The 14,052-nt window shown below is 38.9% G+C and overlaps 1 protein-coding gene across 4 annotated transcripts in view; it reads right to left on the bottom strand.

The window, feature by feature from the left end:
• PKD2L2 (polycystin 2 like 2, transient receptor potential cation channel) overlaps positions 1-12,685 on the bottom strand; it is a 43,102-nt gene extending 30,417 nt beyond the window's left edge. The window contains exons 1-6 of one of the 4 annotated variants that reach the window (XM_042935972.1): positions 12,597-12,685; positions 11,753-11,854; positions 10,037-10,170; positions 8,182-8,438; positions 4,829-5,050; positions 571-799 (exon numbers count right to left, since the gene is read on the bottom strand). In XM_042935972.1, the coding sequence (XP_042791906.1) occupies positions 571-799; positions 4,829-5,050; positions 8,182-8,438; positions 10,037-10,170; positions 11,753-11,854; positions 12,597-12,627 (975 nt within the window). In that variant the 5' untranslated portion in view covers positions 12,628-12,685. The remainder of the gene's footprint in view (positions 1-570; positions 800-4,828; positions 5,051-8,181; positions 8,439-10,036; positions 10,171-11,752; positions 11,855-12,596) is intronic. The other 3 variants (XM_042935990.1, XM_042935998.1, XM_042935982.1) reach the window with 3 other exon arrangements.
• Between the last annotated feature and the right edge of the window lie 1,367 nt (positions 12,686-14,052).

Here is a 14,052-nt window from a genome sequence, read left to right as displayed (position 1 = left end):
ACCATCTGTCCCACCCCGCCTACATATCTATGTTTATTTTAATATGTTCCAGTGGTGAGAACGGACAGTTTTTGGAATTCCTTTCGGAGATTATCTCCCCCTTCCTGGTGTTCTCTGTGCCCACAAGCTACCCTCTGGCTGCTCACTCCCTTCTTCCCCCTCTTCCAGGATCTGCCTAGGCTTGATTTTGCATATTTTTTCAAAATTGTGAGGAGGAAAGCAGATTGAGGCAACATAGGAGAGTACATGTCCAAAAATAACCATGATTTTCAACATGAGGCCCTATAAGAAACATATGTTTGAGTGGGGGAGGGAGACCTCTTGTGCACTTTAAATCATAATACCTGTAGAATCACCTATTCTAAGTTTATGCTGGTCCTCTCAAGGACTAAATCAGGAAAGAAAGAGACTTCATCTTTTTGGTGGCACACCATTAGTATGCACTATGACAGTTCCTTTTATGACTGATACTTGCAGCTTTTGAAGGAAGTTCCAGATGAGTAGAAAACCTCCTTACTTGGTAGATTCAGATGTGATTCCCTTGAACGATACATATGAATATACACTTACCACCAAAAGTAGTAATTCTAGCCAGTTCCAAACACTTTTGAAATAGGCAGACTTAAATTCTCTTATTTTTTGGGCTTCTTGTGTTGTGAAGACAATAAGAAAAATACAAAATGTGATTTCACAGGAAGCAATAATATAATCATAGTGGCTAACATATCTGAGGAGCTTCACAGAGTAAAACTGCCATGAAGTAATCATTCCTCCAGTTGCAGGGAATTCTGCCACCAATCTGTAAAATTAGGTTAGCGGAAGTCACTGTGTATTTATTTCAAGCATTTGTTTTTCAGTACCTAACTCATTGTGAAGTTTCTAATTAGTGATGATATGTACTTTAAGAATCAGTTATTTTGTACAAAATATGTTTTCTTAGACTCGTGTTCAACTTAAACTCTAGTGGATTTGCCTATTTTTTTTAATGTTTATTTATTTTTGAGAGAGAGTGTGAGCAGGGGAGGGGCAGAGACAGGGTCACATAGGATCCAAAATGGGCTCTGTGCTGACAGCAGACAGCCTGATGTGGGGCTTGAATTCATGAACCAGGAGATGATGACCTGAGCCGAAGTCAGATGCTTAACTGACTGAGCCACCCAGGTGCCCCAGATTTACTTATTTTTTAATGGCTCCACTTTTTTGTATTCTGAATATTCACAGTGGTCAGAGACCAACACAGTGGAGAAAGTAAGATGTGATTATAGGCAGACATTCTTCCTATTTTGTGCTCAGATTGTTTGGTTATAACTGGGAATACTATTTTATCTCCACAGGACAATGAGATGATGTTCAAGAAAATAGTACATGGTTAGTTACTGTTATTAGGACTCCCACCAAAATGCATAATTCTTGATTATTTCAGAGAAGGAAAATACACTCTCCCCCTTTAGATTAGCAGAGACACTTCTTGCTTCTAAATGTTAAGCTTATATATTCTACTTAAAACAAATGTTTTCTGTTTGCTTTAGACACAGGATGTTGGATACAGGGATCTATATGCAAACAGAAGTATAAAAATTAATTCCTCCACTAAATAAAAGTATTTGAGGTTGTTCACAGTATTTCTAGTGTTCTCTACAACTTTAGATAGCTAAGAATTGGCAGTAATTTAAAGAACGAGTATCTCTATCATGATGTAATTTTCCCACTTAGAAATATTAGCAAATATTATTGGGAATGGAATAAGGTGCTGCGAAAAAATATGTAAATAAATAAAACCAGTTAAATAGAAGACAGAACTGTTTATAACTGTTTCACCTTGCACATAGTAGGTGCACAGCATCGAATAAGTGAGTGAAGTGAAACAAACCCAATATTTTGATCTGATGCGTACACTAATAAGGGAAAAAAGGAACTGTATTCTGTTTAGTTTGCCAGATATGTTTGCAAAAAGGAAAGCAAATGAATAAGGTCTTGACTTAAGTAATGTGCTCCCCTACAACTACTGATTAGATATATTACCAGTTTAAAGTTTCAAAATCTGCTGGTTTTAAAAAGTAACATTTTATTTTATTTTATTTTATTTTTAATGTTTATTTATTTTTGAGAGAGAGCACTAGCTGGAGAGGGGCAGAGAGAGAGACAGAGACAGAGACAGAGACAGAGGATCCAAAGTAGGCTCTGTGCTGATAGCAGAGAGCCCTAGGTGGGGCTCAGACTCACAAACCACGAGATCATGACCTGAGCCGAAGTCTGATGCCTAACTAACTGGGCCAACCAGGCCCCCCTAAAAAGTAACATTTTAAAAGGTAACACAGAATAAGCATAAAACCCACAGACAGGAAATCTGGACTTAGTCTAGGGTAACAAGGAGTTCTTTGTATGATTTTAGGCCAGTTATCCCAATGTTTCTCCTCTTATTTAAGGCATACAAATGACTTGTCCTCTTTATCCTGATCAGGACTATTGGAAAGAGTGATTAATGTTGGTAAAAGCTCTGATTTTCTGAAAAAAAGAGAAAAAAAAACTATAAAATAAGTGGTGTAATATCCATTGGCTACTTAAATTTTTTTTTTTTTTTAACGTTTATTTATTGTTGGGACACAGAGAGACAGAGCATGAATGGGGGAGGGTCAGAGAGAGAGGGAGACACAGAATCGGAAGCAGGCTCCAGGCTCTGAGCCATCAGCCCAGAGCCCGACGCGGGGCTCGAACTCACGAACCGCGAGATCGTGACCTGAGCCGAAGTCGGACGCTCAACCGACTGAGCCACCCAGGCGCCCCTCCATTGGCTACTTAAGAGAATTCATTTATCTTATTCATTTTGTATAGGGTTTATTCCATTTTACTTTCTTATTATTTTTTTTAAAGTTTATTTTTATTTCTGAGAGAGATTGAGAGCAAGAGAGAGTGGGGAAGCGGCAGAGAGAGAGGGAGAGAGAGAATCCCAAGCAGGCTCTGTGTTATCAGCCTGAACCCAACACGCTATCAGTGCAGAGCCTGATGCAGGGTCCAATCTCCTGAACCGTGAGATCATGACCTGAGTCAAGATCAAGAATCAGATGCTTAACCAACTGAGCCACCCAGGAGCCCCTATTTTGTACAGATTTTAAAGTCCAAGGCTGTGTTTCACTGTCACTGTTGCACAAGGGCAAAATCCTCTAATCAGAGTAGACACCAAGTCCATATTTCATTCAGAGTAAAAATGTAAAATTCATGAGAGAGAAGTGGCTCACTGAGATTTTAGTGGACACTACTTTTTGCTTTTCGAGCAGTCATTATCCCAGTCCTCCTTTCTACAGAACCCCTACTGTATTAGGCATCCACCATTCCCAGATCACTCAGAGAAAGTGGATTCAATCCCCAGGCAGATCCAATCATGGCAATCCTATTTCCTTTGCCAGTGTTTGGTTCTAGAACACAGGCCTAAAGCCAATTAGCATGGTCCAGGTTAGGCAAATGACCTAAGGTCATCAGACTGATGGAGATAATTTTTTCTCTTTAGATAGTTTTGTCTCTTCCCACTATCTCTTCCTTCTCTTTCTCTTCCTCCTCTTCCTCCTATGGGAATGTCTCTCATCATCCTCCTGGGTCTAAGTTAGCCCAGGTATGTATGTCCGTATCGTGCAATGGACAGAAATGCAAGAGAGTAAGTTTTAATGTGCAAACTCATTTCAAACTTCTGCTTGTATCCTATCTGCTCCCATGCCACGTCACAAAGATGAGCCCAGGTTAGGAGCCAGGGAAGTGCACCCTTCCCTGAGTGGCAGGGCACCAACGAGGTTATATGGCAGAGATGTGAAGAACTGGGGCCATTTTTGCAAGGTCACCACAGGCTCTAGTCATTTCTAGGATGCTGGGTACTGGTATACACTGTTTGAAATTTAACTTGTTCATTCTTGAGACAAGAATTCAAACCTTACTAAAGAAGCTCATTCTGAAAGCAAATCAACGGATCTGAATGATCTGATTTAGAGGAAGAAATCAAGACTAAATGTTAGATCTGTGCAGCTGCAGAATGACAAGAAATAAGACTATGTGTTCCTAGTATAAAACTGACATATTGTATGTAATTCTCCATGTTCTTGAATATCTTCCAAAACAATGAAACAATGAATATGATGTTGCTTTACCACATTTTTCATTATTGGCATAAGTTCATTGTATTTATTTTGATGCCTATGATTTTAATCTCAGCAAACACACAAACTGGAAACCCTAACAAGGGCTCTGGATGCTATTAATTAATTCATTTATTAATTATTTAAAATGTTTTTAATGTTTATTTATTTTTGAGAGACAGAGAAACATACAGAGTGCCAGTGGAGGAGGGACAGAGAGAGAGAGGGAGACACAGAATGTGAAGCAGGCTCCAGGCTCTGAGCTGTCAGCACAGAGCCTGTTGAAGGGCCTGAACTCACAAATCCTGGGATCATGACCTGAGCTGAAGTCGGATGCTTAAACTGACTGAGCCACCCAGGTACTCCTTCATTTATTTTTTAAGGAGGCTCCATGTCCTGAACTCCATGGGTCCTGAACTCAAGACCCTGAGAAAAAGAGTCTCATGCTCCACTGACTGAGCCAGCCAGGCACCCCTCTGGAGGCTTTAAAAAAAAAAAGTTACAGACAGGGAGGGAGCCAAACCATAAGAGACTCTTAAGGACTGAGAACAATCTGAGGGTTGATGAGGGGTGAGGGAGGGGGAAATTGGGTGATGGGCATGGAGGAGGGCACTTGTTGGGATGAGCACTGGGTGTTGTATGGAAACCAATTTGCCAATAAATTATATTTTAAAAAACTCAATATACTACGGTTTTGAGTCACTTACCTGATGATGCAAAACAGGTTTACGTTAGCATTGTATAACGAAAAATCAATGAAAATAACTCTGGTCCCTCTTGTGATCCAGCTGTTGAGTCGAAGGTTAATGAACTTGTTTTTTGTGTCAGATTTTGATTTTGATAAAGTGAAAATAAATCCCCCATTTCGGTAAACACCAACAAATCCCCAGTGCCAAGGGGAGCTACTATTAGGAGTAGAGTATTTCCATCTATTAGGTATAAAAAGAATAATGGAGAGATGAGAAAGCCTGACTGAAGTATATGCAAAGAATTTAAGCTAACCTTAAAAAAAAAAAAAAGCAGTATTAAGTATCACAGTAATTTTGAAGCAAGACAATGAGTTAAGGATTAAGATTTAATATAGTTTTTAAAGTTTATTTTTCTAGAGAGAGAGAGTGAGGGAGGGGTAGAGAGAGGCAGAGAGAGAATCTCAAGTAGGCTCTGTGCTGCCAACGTGGACCCTGACACGGGGCTCAAACCGACAAATGGTGAGATCATGACTTGACCTGAAGTTGGACGCTTAACCTACTGAGCCACCCAGGTGCCCGAAGATTTAATATGTTTTCACTTTTTGGTGTGTATTGTGGGCAACACACTGGATTAGATGCTGTGAGAAAAGTTTTTTTTAAAAAATCCTTCTGTTGCCTCAGGGAACTTAAAATCGAGAGAGCAATGATTTTTTTTTCTTTCATACATGTCTCTGTTGTCTTATGAGATCTTTAGGCTTTTTGTAGGACAGGAATATCAAGGGCTGTGATTTGGAAATATCTATTTCAGTATGGTAAAAGTGGGGCTTCATAGTCTGTCTTCTACAGGTCATGTACCATTTATAAATATCAATAAAGAAGAGCTTTGTTACAATGTCTATATTGTTATAATGAAAGTTCATAAATCAGAGTAAAATGAGCATACATAAATTGTTTCCATCCTTCCTACTTTTAACTTAATTATGAGATTTCAAAACATAAAGCCTTAACTCCTCATTTCAGTCCCTGTTCAGTTTCCTCAAACAGATTTGAAGGATTATCTGAAGATGCACTGCTTCAACTCGTTTTTCTATCAATAATACTATGTTTGTTTCCAGGAGGAGGGATAAGTGGTAACACTAAGAAAAAATACTCAGATTTAATGACAATTTCATTGTTGTATTTTCCAGTGTTTTCCACATGGTTGTTAAAATGAAACAAGAACATTTATTATACCAACCTTCTCCTACTTCCAATTTTTATGATGTTTTTAATTAGTGAATGTTTCATTTTAGATGGACAAACAAGCACACATTGATTATTAATTTGGTTATTAGGGAATGATAAGTATTATGATTCCAAATCTGTAGTGTTAATTTTGGTATTTAAATTACTTGTAGTTGTTATGAGAATTTGGAATATTAGAATACCTAACAGATTAGTTTTCAGATTCCAGTTTAAAATGTGCAATTGAGTAATTGATTTATTTTGTAATTTTTCATTGAAAGAGAAGTAGTATATAGTACTGTAGTATTTAAGGCGATGTGTCAGCATACTTACGCGTTTATTAGATTTATGAGAATTATACATTGCTATCCTATAGTATAGCCAAAAACTTAAACAAAGGAGAAACAAATCAACAAAAACCACAATGCAATGATTAATCTTGGGGCTATAGGAGAGGTTGTTGAACAAAAGAAATTTTAATCACTGTTCATATTTATAATATGAATCATTAATGGACTTGTTATCAACTTGTTAATTGAATTGTTAATCGACTCATGATTAACAAAAATTATGATTTAACTACAGGCTAAGAAAAGTGTGTGTTGAGGGAGAGACACATGACAGACGACTTTCATGACAGAGATGGTAGGTACATAAAACTGTAAAATCAAGGGGCGCCTGGGTGGCTCAGTTGGTTGAGCGTCCGACTTCGGCTCAGGTCATGATCTCATGGTCCACGAGTTCAAGCCCCGCATGGGGCTCTGTGCTGACAGCTCGGAGCCTGGAGCCTGTTTTCAGATTCTGTGTCTCCCTCTCTCTCTCTGCCCATCCCCCATTCATGCTCTGTCCCACTCTGTCTCAAAAATAAATAAACGTTAAAAAAAATTAAAAAAAAAACTGTAAAATCAAGTAATAGCAGTATAAAGCGCATTATTTAGAAATAGGATGTACAGGGGTGCCAGGGTGGCTCAGTCGGTCAAGCATCAGGCTCTTGATTTTGGCTCAGGTTACGATCTCGTGGCTTGTGAGTTCAAGCCACATATTGGGCTCGGCACTGATAGCGTGGAGCCTATTTGGGATTCTGTCTGCCTCTCTCTCTGTCCCTCCCCCACTTGTGCTCTCTCTCTCTCTCAAAAGAAATAAATAAACTTAAAAGAAATAGGAAGTATATACCAAAAGAAACAACTAAAAGAGCTAAAAGGGGCTGCTTCTGAAGAACTGTGAGTAGGAAAGGGTGGATATTTGTATTTGTAACATTTTGATAAGTATTAAATTAAAAAACTTGTTCTCTGCCCCCTATGATTTTCATAGGATCCTAAAAGCAATGATACCAGCAGTTTCTGTATTGAGGGGAGGAAATGTCAGTGGCTTTGGGTTTCATGTTTTCAGTACAGACAGAATTAGCCTCAGCCAATTTGGAGAACCCTGCTAGAATAGCTTTGGGAAGGCGTCATCAGATGCGGTGCCTCCACGGCATAACTGCTCCTTTTCAGCATTGGCAATAACGGAAGATATTGCTGAAGTCAGCCAGAGTGAGAAAGGAGGGAAGCGGCGGAGCACACTTAAGACACTCCCTGGGGTCCCAAGAAGCATTTGGCATGGGTCTGAGGGAATCTGGTCAGAGACTGAAAAGCTGAGTATTGTAAAAGCGTAGACAGATTCCTTACCCTGTGTCCGGAACGACTTAGCACTTCATATACCTGAGTTAGAAAAAAAGAATACTCTCTTATATCCTTTGGTAAACAAAATAACAGGTTCACTCTTACGTTTCTTTTTTTATTAATTTTTTTTTAAAGTTCATTTATTTATTTTAAGAGAGAGAGAGCAAGTAGGGGAGGGGCAGAGAGAATCCTAAGCAGGCTCCTCACTGTCAGCCAGAGCCCGATGCAGGGTTCGAACTCATGAACTGTGAGATCTTGACCTGAACTGAACCCAGGAGTTGGGCGTTTAACCAATTGAGCCACTCAGGCACCCCCAATCTTATATTTCTAAACACTGCTCCTCTGAGTCTTCCTCTGGTACGATTATTGAAATAGTCTCCTTACCTGCCAGACCTTTGTTGGTTTATTTGTAAAATATACCTACTTTCTCAGTTTTTAAAAGGTACAAAGGCAAGAGGCTAGAAAAAGTTACATGTAACTACTTACTCAGTTTCCTGCTTAAGGCCAAAATCAGACGTGTCTTCATTGCTAGAAGTGTATTTGTCATAACATTCACTCATCAAAGACTGAAAGGATGAGTAGACCTTGCACGTGTTGTTGCGGACTTTTAGTTGACGGACTCTGGGCACTCCTAAAAGTATGTTCTCATAGTAGATGCGACTGCTGTTCTTTAAATTATACAAAGTCTTGTTCGTGTACCATGCGTCCCAGTACAGACCTTCCAAAAGGGGTCCTTCCATAAACTTCATATAGAAAGATAAATGTTATGGGAAAAGTATTTTCATGTCATTTGTATAACAGAATCTACATTTAACATTACCTTAAAAGCATGAGTCAGTGAGTGTATGAGTATGAAAATTATTGACCAAGCCACCATTAACATGAATGGAAATGATGATGTCGAGGAGGATAAGGAAGATGGTTAATATTTACTGAGCTCTTAGGTAGTAGGCAATGCTCTAGTTCTTTAGAAATACTAACTCCTTTAATTCCACAACCTTTTACCCTTTCTTATATGAGGGGTACACCAACAATTGTCCCCTAAGAGTATCAATGCCCATAGCCATGTATTCATGGCTGTCATGGCCCTAATTCAGGACTTGCCCTCAGAGTTGTCTGTGTTCCCCTTCCCCACTAACTCCAGTGGTGGCAACTGCTACTCTTGGCTCTGCCCTTCTAAGAGATCCCAAACCCAGGGTTCAGTTTTTTCTTTTCTGCCTTTGTTTTCTTTGCCACTGGCCATGCATACTTCAAGACAGTACAATAAAAAAGAAGCAGGGTGATCTCCACTTCTAGTCTCGGGAGAAATTCCCTCTTTCTTTCATATTTCACCTGGTCTATACCAATGACCTCTAATCATCTGCTCTCATCTCACACTTCCCCTCTCCCTCTCAGGAAGTGACCTTGTCTCTTTCATAGGTTTTAGATTCCTAGCATGACATTCATGATTTGACCTCTTGTTCAGTTTATAGTTTGCCCTTTCCATCTCATCTTCTACATGCCTATAATGCCAAACAAAGTGTCATATGTAGAATTACTTACAGCACATACTGTTTATTCTTCCTAGAATGCCCTGTTACTCATCCTTTAAAACTCAACTGAATTGTCATCACCTCTAGAAAACATTCCTGTCTCTTCTTTATGTGCCCCAATGTTTGCGACTTGGGATACCTGAAACTTCTGTTCTCTTAATGTGAGAGCATCTTGCTAAGTTAAATGTAATGTAAAAAACAAGTCTGTTCCAATGTTGATGGAATGATTCTCTCACATAGTTAAAAACACTATAAAGTTATATTTTACATATGTACTATTTATTTGATTATATACTGTACATTACTGTAATACACACAGTATAGGGCTGCATACCAAAATTATATATATCTCACTTTACAGGCCATGAAAGGATTTTTTTTAAAGTTTATTTTTTTCAGTAATCTCTACACCCAAAGTGGGGCTCGAGCCTATAACTCCAAGGTCAAGAGACACTTGCTCTTCTGACTGAGCCAGCCAGGCGCCCCCATTTAAGGATTTTTTAAGAATAATTTTCACTATACACAACTACAGTTTGATGCGGATCCTAACCCCACATAATGTTTTTCCAAATACAAAGATAGTGTTAAAAAAAGTATAACTTTTTTAAAAGTTATAAAAACTCTATTACACTGAGAGCATAGGTTCTCAATATACACTTACTAATTGGTTGATTCTAAAAGTTTAAATAAATGATATTCATTTTTACTCATTCCTTCAACAAATATGTCTCCAGTGCCTATTACTTGTGCCAAGAGTTTGTTTATGCAATACCATAAGCTACTTCATTCTCAGTCACATGATACCTTACCTTCCAAAAATCAGTTATGCTGCGAATAGACTTAAAGTTGGTTCTTTCATCACCAGGCACAGAAGTGTCCAAAAATAGAGATGACATAACTTTGTTTAAGTAATACATATGTGGGTTTACCATGCCAAAAGTCACTAAGAAGAAGAATTTTTGTTTAAAAATTTGTCTTTAAAAAGTCACTTTATCAGGATTAAAAGTTAGTTAGATTTTGTTCCCAATCTTGTTTTGAAAATCCAAATTTTTTCTTGACTAATTATAAAAGTAATTTAAAAAATGAAAATAGAAATATACAAAACAGGAAGAAGTTTTGTGTCATCTCACTGCTAGAGTTAGGTTTAGCACATATTCTTGAGATTTTTCTGTATGCCTACACATTTATAAAGAAAATAAGTTTATTTTTACAAAAATGAGATCGCATTATGCATAGTCTTCTGCCAGTTAGCTTTTTCTCTATTTTTACAGTAAGCAATATAATGGTAAATAGTTAAAGCTATGGACTTTGAAATCAAACAGATGATTTGAGTCCCATCATAAGGATAATACCTGATAGTTTTGTTATGAGAAGTGAGATAATGCATGTGGAGCACTTAAACCATGTTTTGGCACAAGATAAGAATTTTTAAAACTATTAACTAATATTCATTCTCTCTCTAGGAGTAGGTGGGTAGGTTTTAGAGAAGGGTATAGACTAACTATGTCTTTTTTTTTTTTTTTTTTTGCTAGAAATCTTTTAGTTTTTACAAGTATCTATCTTCAACATTACTTCGTGGCACATGAGTTTATGCCATGCTTTAATGTTCCATATTATTTCACTGTATATACCAAAATGTTAAACAAATCCTGTTGATGAAGATTTAAGTTGCTTTCAATTCTTCCTAATTATAAAAAGGTTTTGTTTTTATATCTGTGAATAATGGAATCATGATCTTTTATATTTTTCTGTTCCCCAAATGTTGTAATAAGCATTTAAAAACCAGTCTAAGCTGGAGTTGTCTTTTCAATCAAGATTTGACCCAAATTCACTCCAACTATACCAAGGAGTTAACGGATATATAATTGCCAATGTGTAGGCCATGTCAACTTGTGATACGTCTGGCCATTGAGCTTACACCTACTATTTGTTGGGCACTCAAAGGATAAAATACTCCTTAATACTGATTCAGTCAATGCTCTTGACCCACAGACAGGTGAAATGCAGGTTGATATGTTTTCCTAGTCTCCTTATTAAAGATTTGCATTGTTCAATACCTTCTGTGATTGGGCACCAGCATACTTTACTGTTGTGCAATTTTACTATCACACAGCTGTGCAATAGGCCAGGGAAAAGAGCAAAGCAGACAAGACTAAGTTCTTTGGCTTCATTTGTAGTTTGACCTATGAAACTGAGATAATGTATCAACATGGTTCTAAAAGACATCATGTGACAATTGCCAACTCAAGGGAATAACTGTACTCAAGAAAGAACTGACAACTAAAAGTAATAACTCAATCAATGCCAACGATGAAAGCTTTTCATTATGTCTGCGACTTAAAGCTTTGCCCTTTAAGAGATGGAAATAGTGTACATCTAAAGGAATTTAAGATAGGTCTAAAATATGTCAATACTTTTTTTAGAAGTCTTAGTCTGAAAGTCTATGGTTTATAAAGTACATATGTTTTACTTTTCACCTCCACATAACTTCTTAGTTCAGTGTCTTCATCTACATCTGTACTTACATATACATAGGTTTATTAAAAAAATAAAGTAGAGTGACAACTCCTGAAGTGTGGTTCTAATTTCTACTTCCTTTCTGTAATGCAGCTTAGGTTTCGGAGCCCCTGTGAGACATAAAACAAATTTTTTCTTTACATTATTATGTAATTTATAATGTATATAAATAACCATGATGGAACTGTGTTTTCCACTTTTATTCTGATACACTGTGTGAAGGCAAGCTCCAATTGCTTCTGGTTATTTTTTTTATTCTCACTTTCATGAAGGAGGAATAATTACAACATTCCCATGGGGGTGAGAGGGCAGTTACTTTATGACTGTACACTAACGAATTTTATAACATGGACGTTTTTTCAATAGTCCCGTCTGAAAGTGAAAAAGCAAAATGCAAATAAATAAATAAATAATAAAGAAAGAAAGAAAAAAATAAAAAGAAAAAAATTCCTCATCTTCACAATCGTTTTCTCTACCATCTATATTGCTTCCTGGGAAGGATGGATTCCGCTGGAGGGGTAAAGGACTTGGCCTGGGGTTCTACCGAGGTCACGACTCCCCAGACCAATAAAGGACTTTGGAGAAGGGCCTAGCGACGGTATTTGTACAGCAAGTAACAGCTCCCAGCTTGAGCCTCGGGCAAAGGGCGGGTACCACCTCCCCTCAAGGTTTCAGTTTCCGTCTGTGAAATGGGACCCCTGTACACCCCGTCTCAAGGGGAGGCTGTGAGGGCTACACGTGCTGGAAGTCCTATCTCTGACATGAATAGATATGGCGCTACATAGTTACTATCAGGGTGTGTGTAATTGCCAAATCGGCCCTGCTCCACTACTTCCTAGGATCACCCCTCACCGCCTCGGTGCCACCGTGACGCCTCAGCCATGGCCGACCTGGAAAACGACACCCGTTTGACCTCCCAGGTCTGCCGCGCCTGCGCGTAACTTTTCGACACGCGCCACCTAGCTCCTGCGCCTGCGCAAACCCTCCCGCTTCTCCACCTGCGCAAGCCTTTCTACGAGTGACAAGCGCGCGTGCGCACCGAGGACGCTCTGGAAAGCGGCAGGCTGAGGCGGGGTTAGGAATTGCGGCGCTTTATCTCTGGCGGAGGGGCCGACTTCTAGGGCAAATCTGGCTTCGGGCCTGGGGTTGGTGGTGAAAGTCGTAGTAATTAATTGTAACGGGCTACTGTTTCTTGAACACCTTTTACATTTATTGGCTTGTTTAGTCTTCACATCCCCCCTTCCTGAAAGGTAGGTGTTTTATCCTCATTTTAGGTCTGGAAAAGCAGAGGCGCTGAGAGGGTCAGTGACTTACCGAAGTCCACAGGTGGCGGGGTCAGGTGTGCAGGACGCCAGAACCCGAGTGCCTGACCAGGTGCCCACGCTGCCCCTGCTGCCTGCAGACACCGGTTCTCATGAACCGAGAGCTGCAGGTAGAAGTAGCTCCCACCCTTCTTCCCACCCAATATGGCTAAAGAAAATGATAAAATAGATTTAAACAAAATCCAGCTCTGAAGTGATGAGGGAGAGTAGGCCTAACAGGAGTCCTCGGGAGCCCAGACTCACATCTGGCACTGAAGCTTTGCAAAGATGAGAAGGTTTGTAAACCAGCTATAGAAAAGACCAAAGAAATTTGGCTGTAAATTAAGGCATCCGAAAACCCGCCAGGATATGAGACAAGAGGGAGTCTCATGTTGGAAAAGAGGAAAATAGATTCAGTAGAAAGGCCCTAGGGCAGCCAGCAAAGAAAACCATCAAGCTGCTTTTGGAAATAAAAAATAAAGCTTCTTTTGTTATTTCTCTGAAAGAGATGTAGAGTGATGTTGATAAATGCTATTTTGTGTGCAGATGAAAAGCAAAACGAGGCCACACAGCAACAAGGGTCAAAGACTACCAATAATAAACAGGAGAGGCCTAGCAAAAGGCCATGGCCAGTGGATAGGAGGCCTGAGAAGAAAGGGCTAGTGTCCTAGCTTAAGGACAGTATAATAAAAGGATTTTCCCATTCCTGTACTTAGACTCTGAGATGCTCACAAAATTATGTTTTCTAATGTACTAGCTTATCTGAAGTTTAAATGTAGGAGGATTCCCCCCCCCCCCCCCAATTACAGGTATTGAAATTTACATGAAGTAAAAGAATTAAGCAGTTGAATCTGCAGACTATTCTTGTTCCATTGAACTCGGTAGACTCAGAGGTCTTGAAGATTTAACGGATTTATTTGGTTAAAGCAAAATAACAATTTCAGGAGCGAGTCTGTCAGGATTTAAGTTACTGTGGTTGTTTCCTTATGAAATGGCAAACCATGGAA

The sequence above is a fragment of the Panthera leo genome, chromosome A1 (genome assembly GCF_018350215.1).
Source record: "Panthera leo isolate Ple1 chromosome A1, P.leo_Ple1_pat1.1, whole genome shotgun sequence".
Lineage (NCBI taxonomy): Eukaryota > Metazoa > Chordata > Mammalia > Carnivora > Felidae > Panthera > Panthera leo.
Note: the sequence above shows the minus strand (reverse complement) of the source record. Positions and strands in the feature narration are given on the sequence as shown.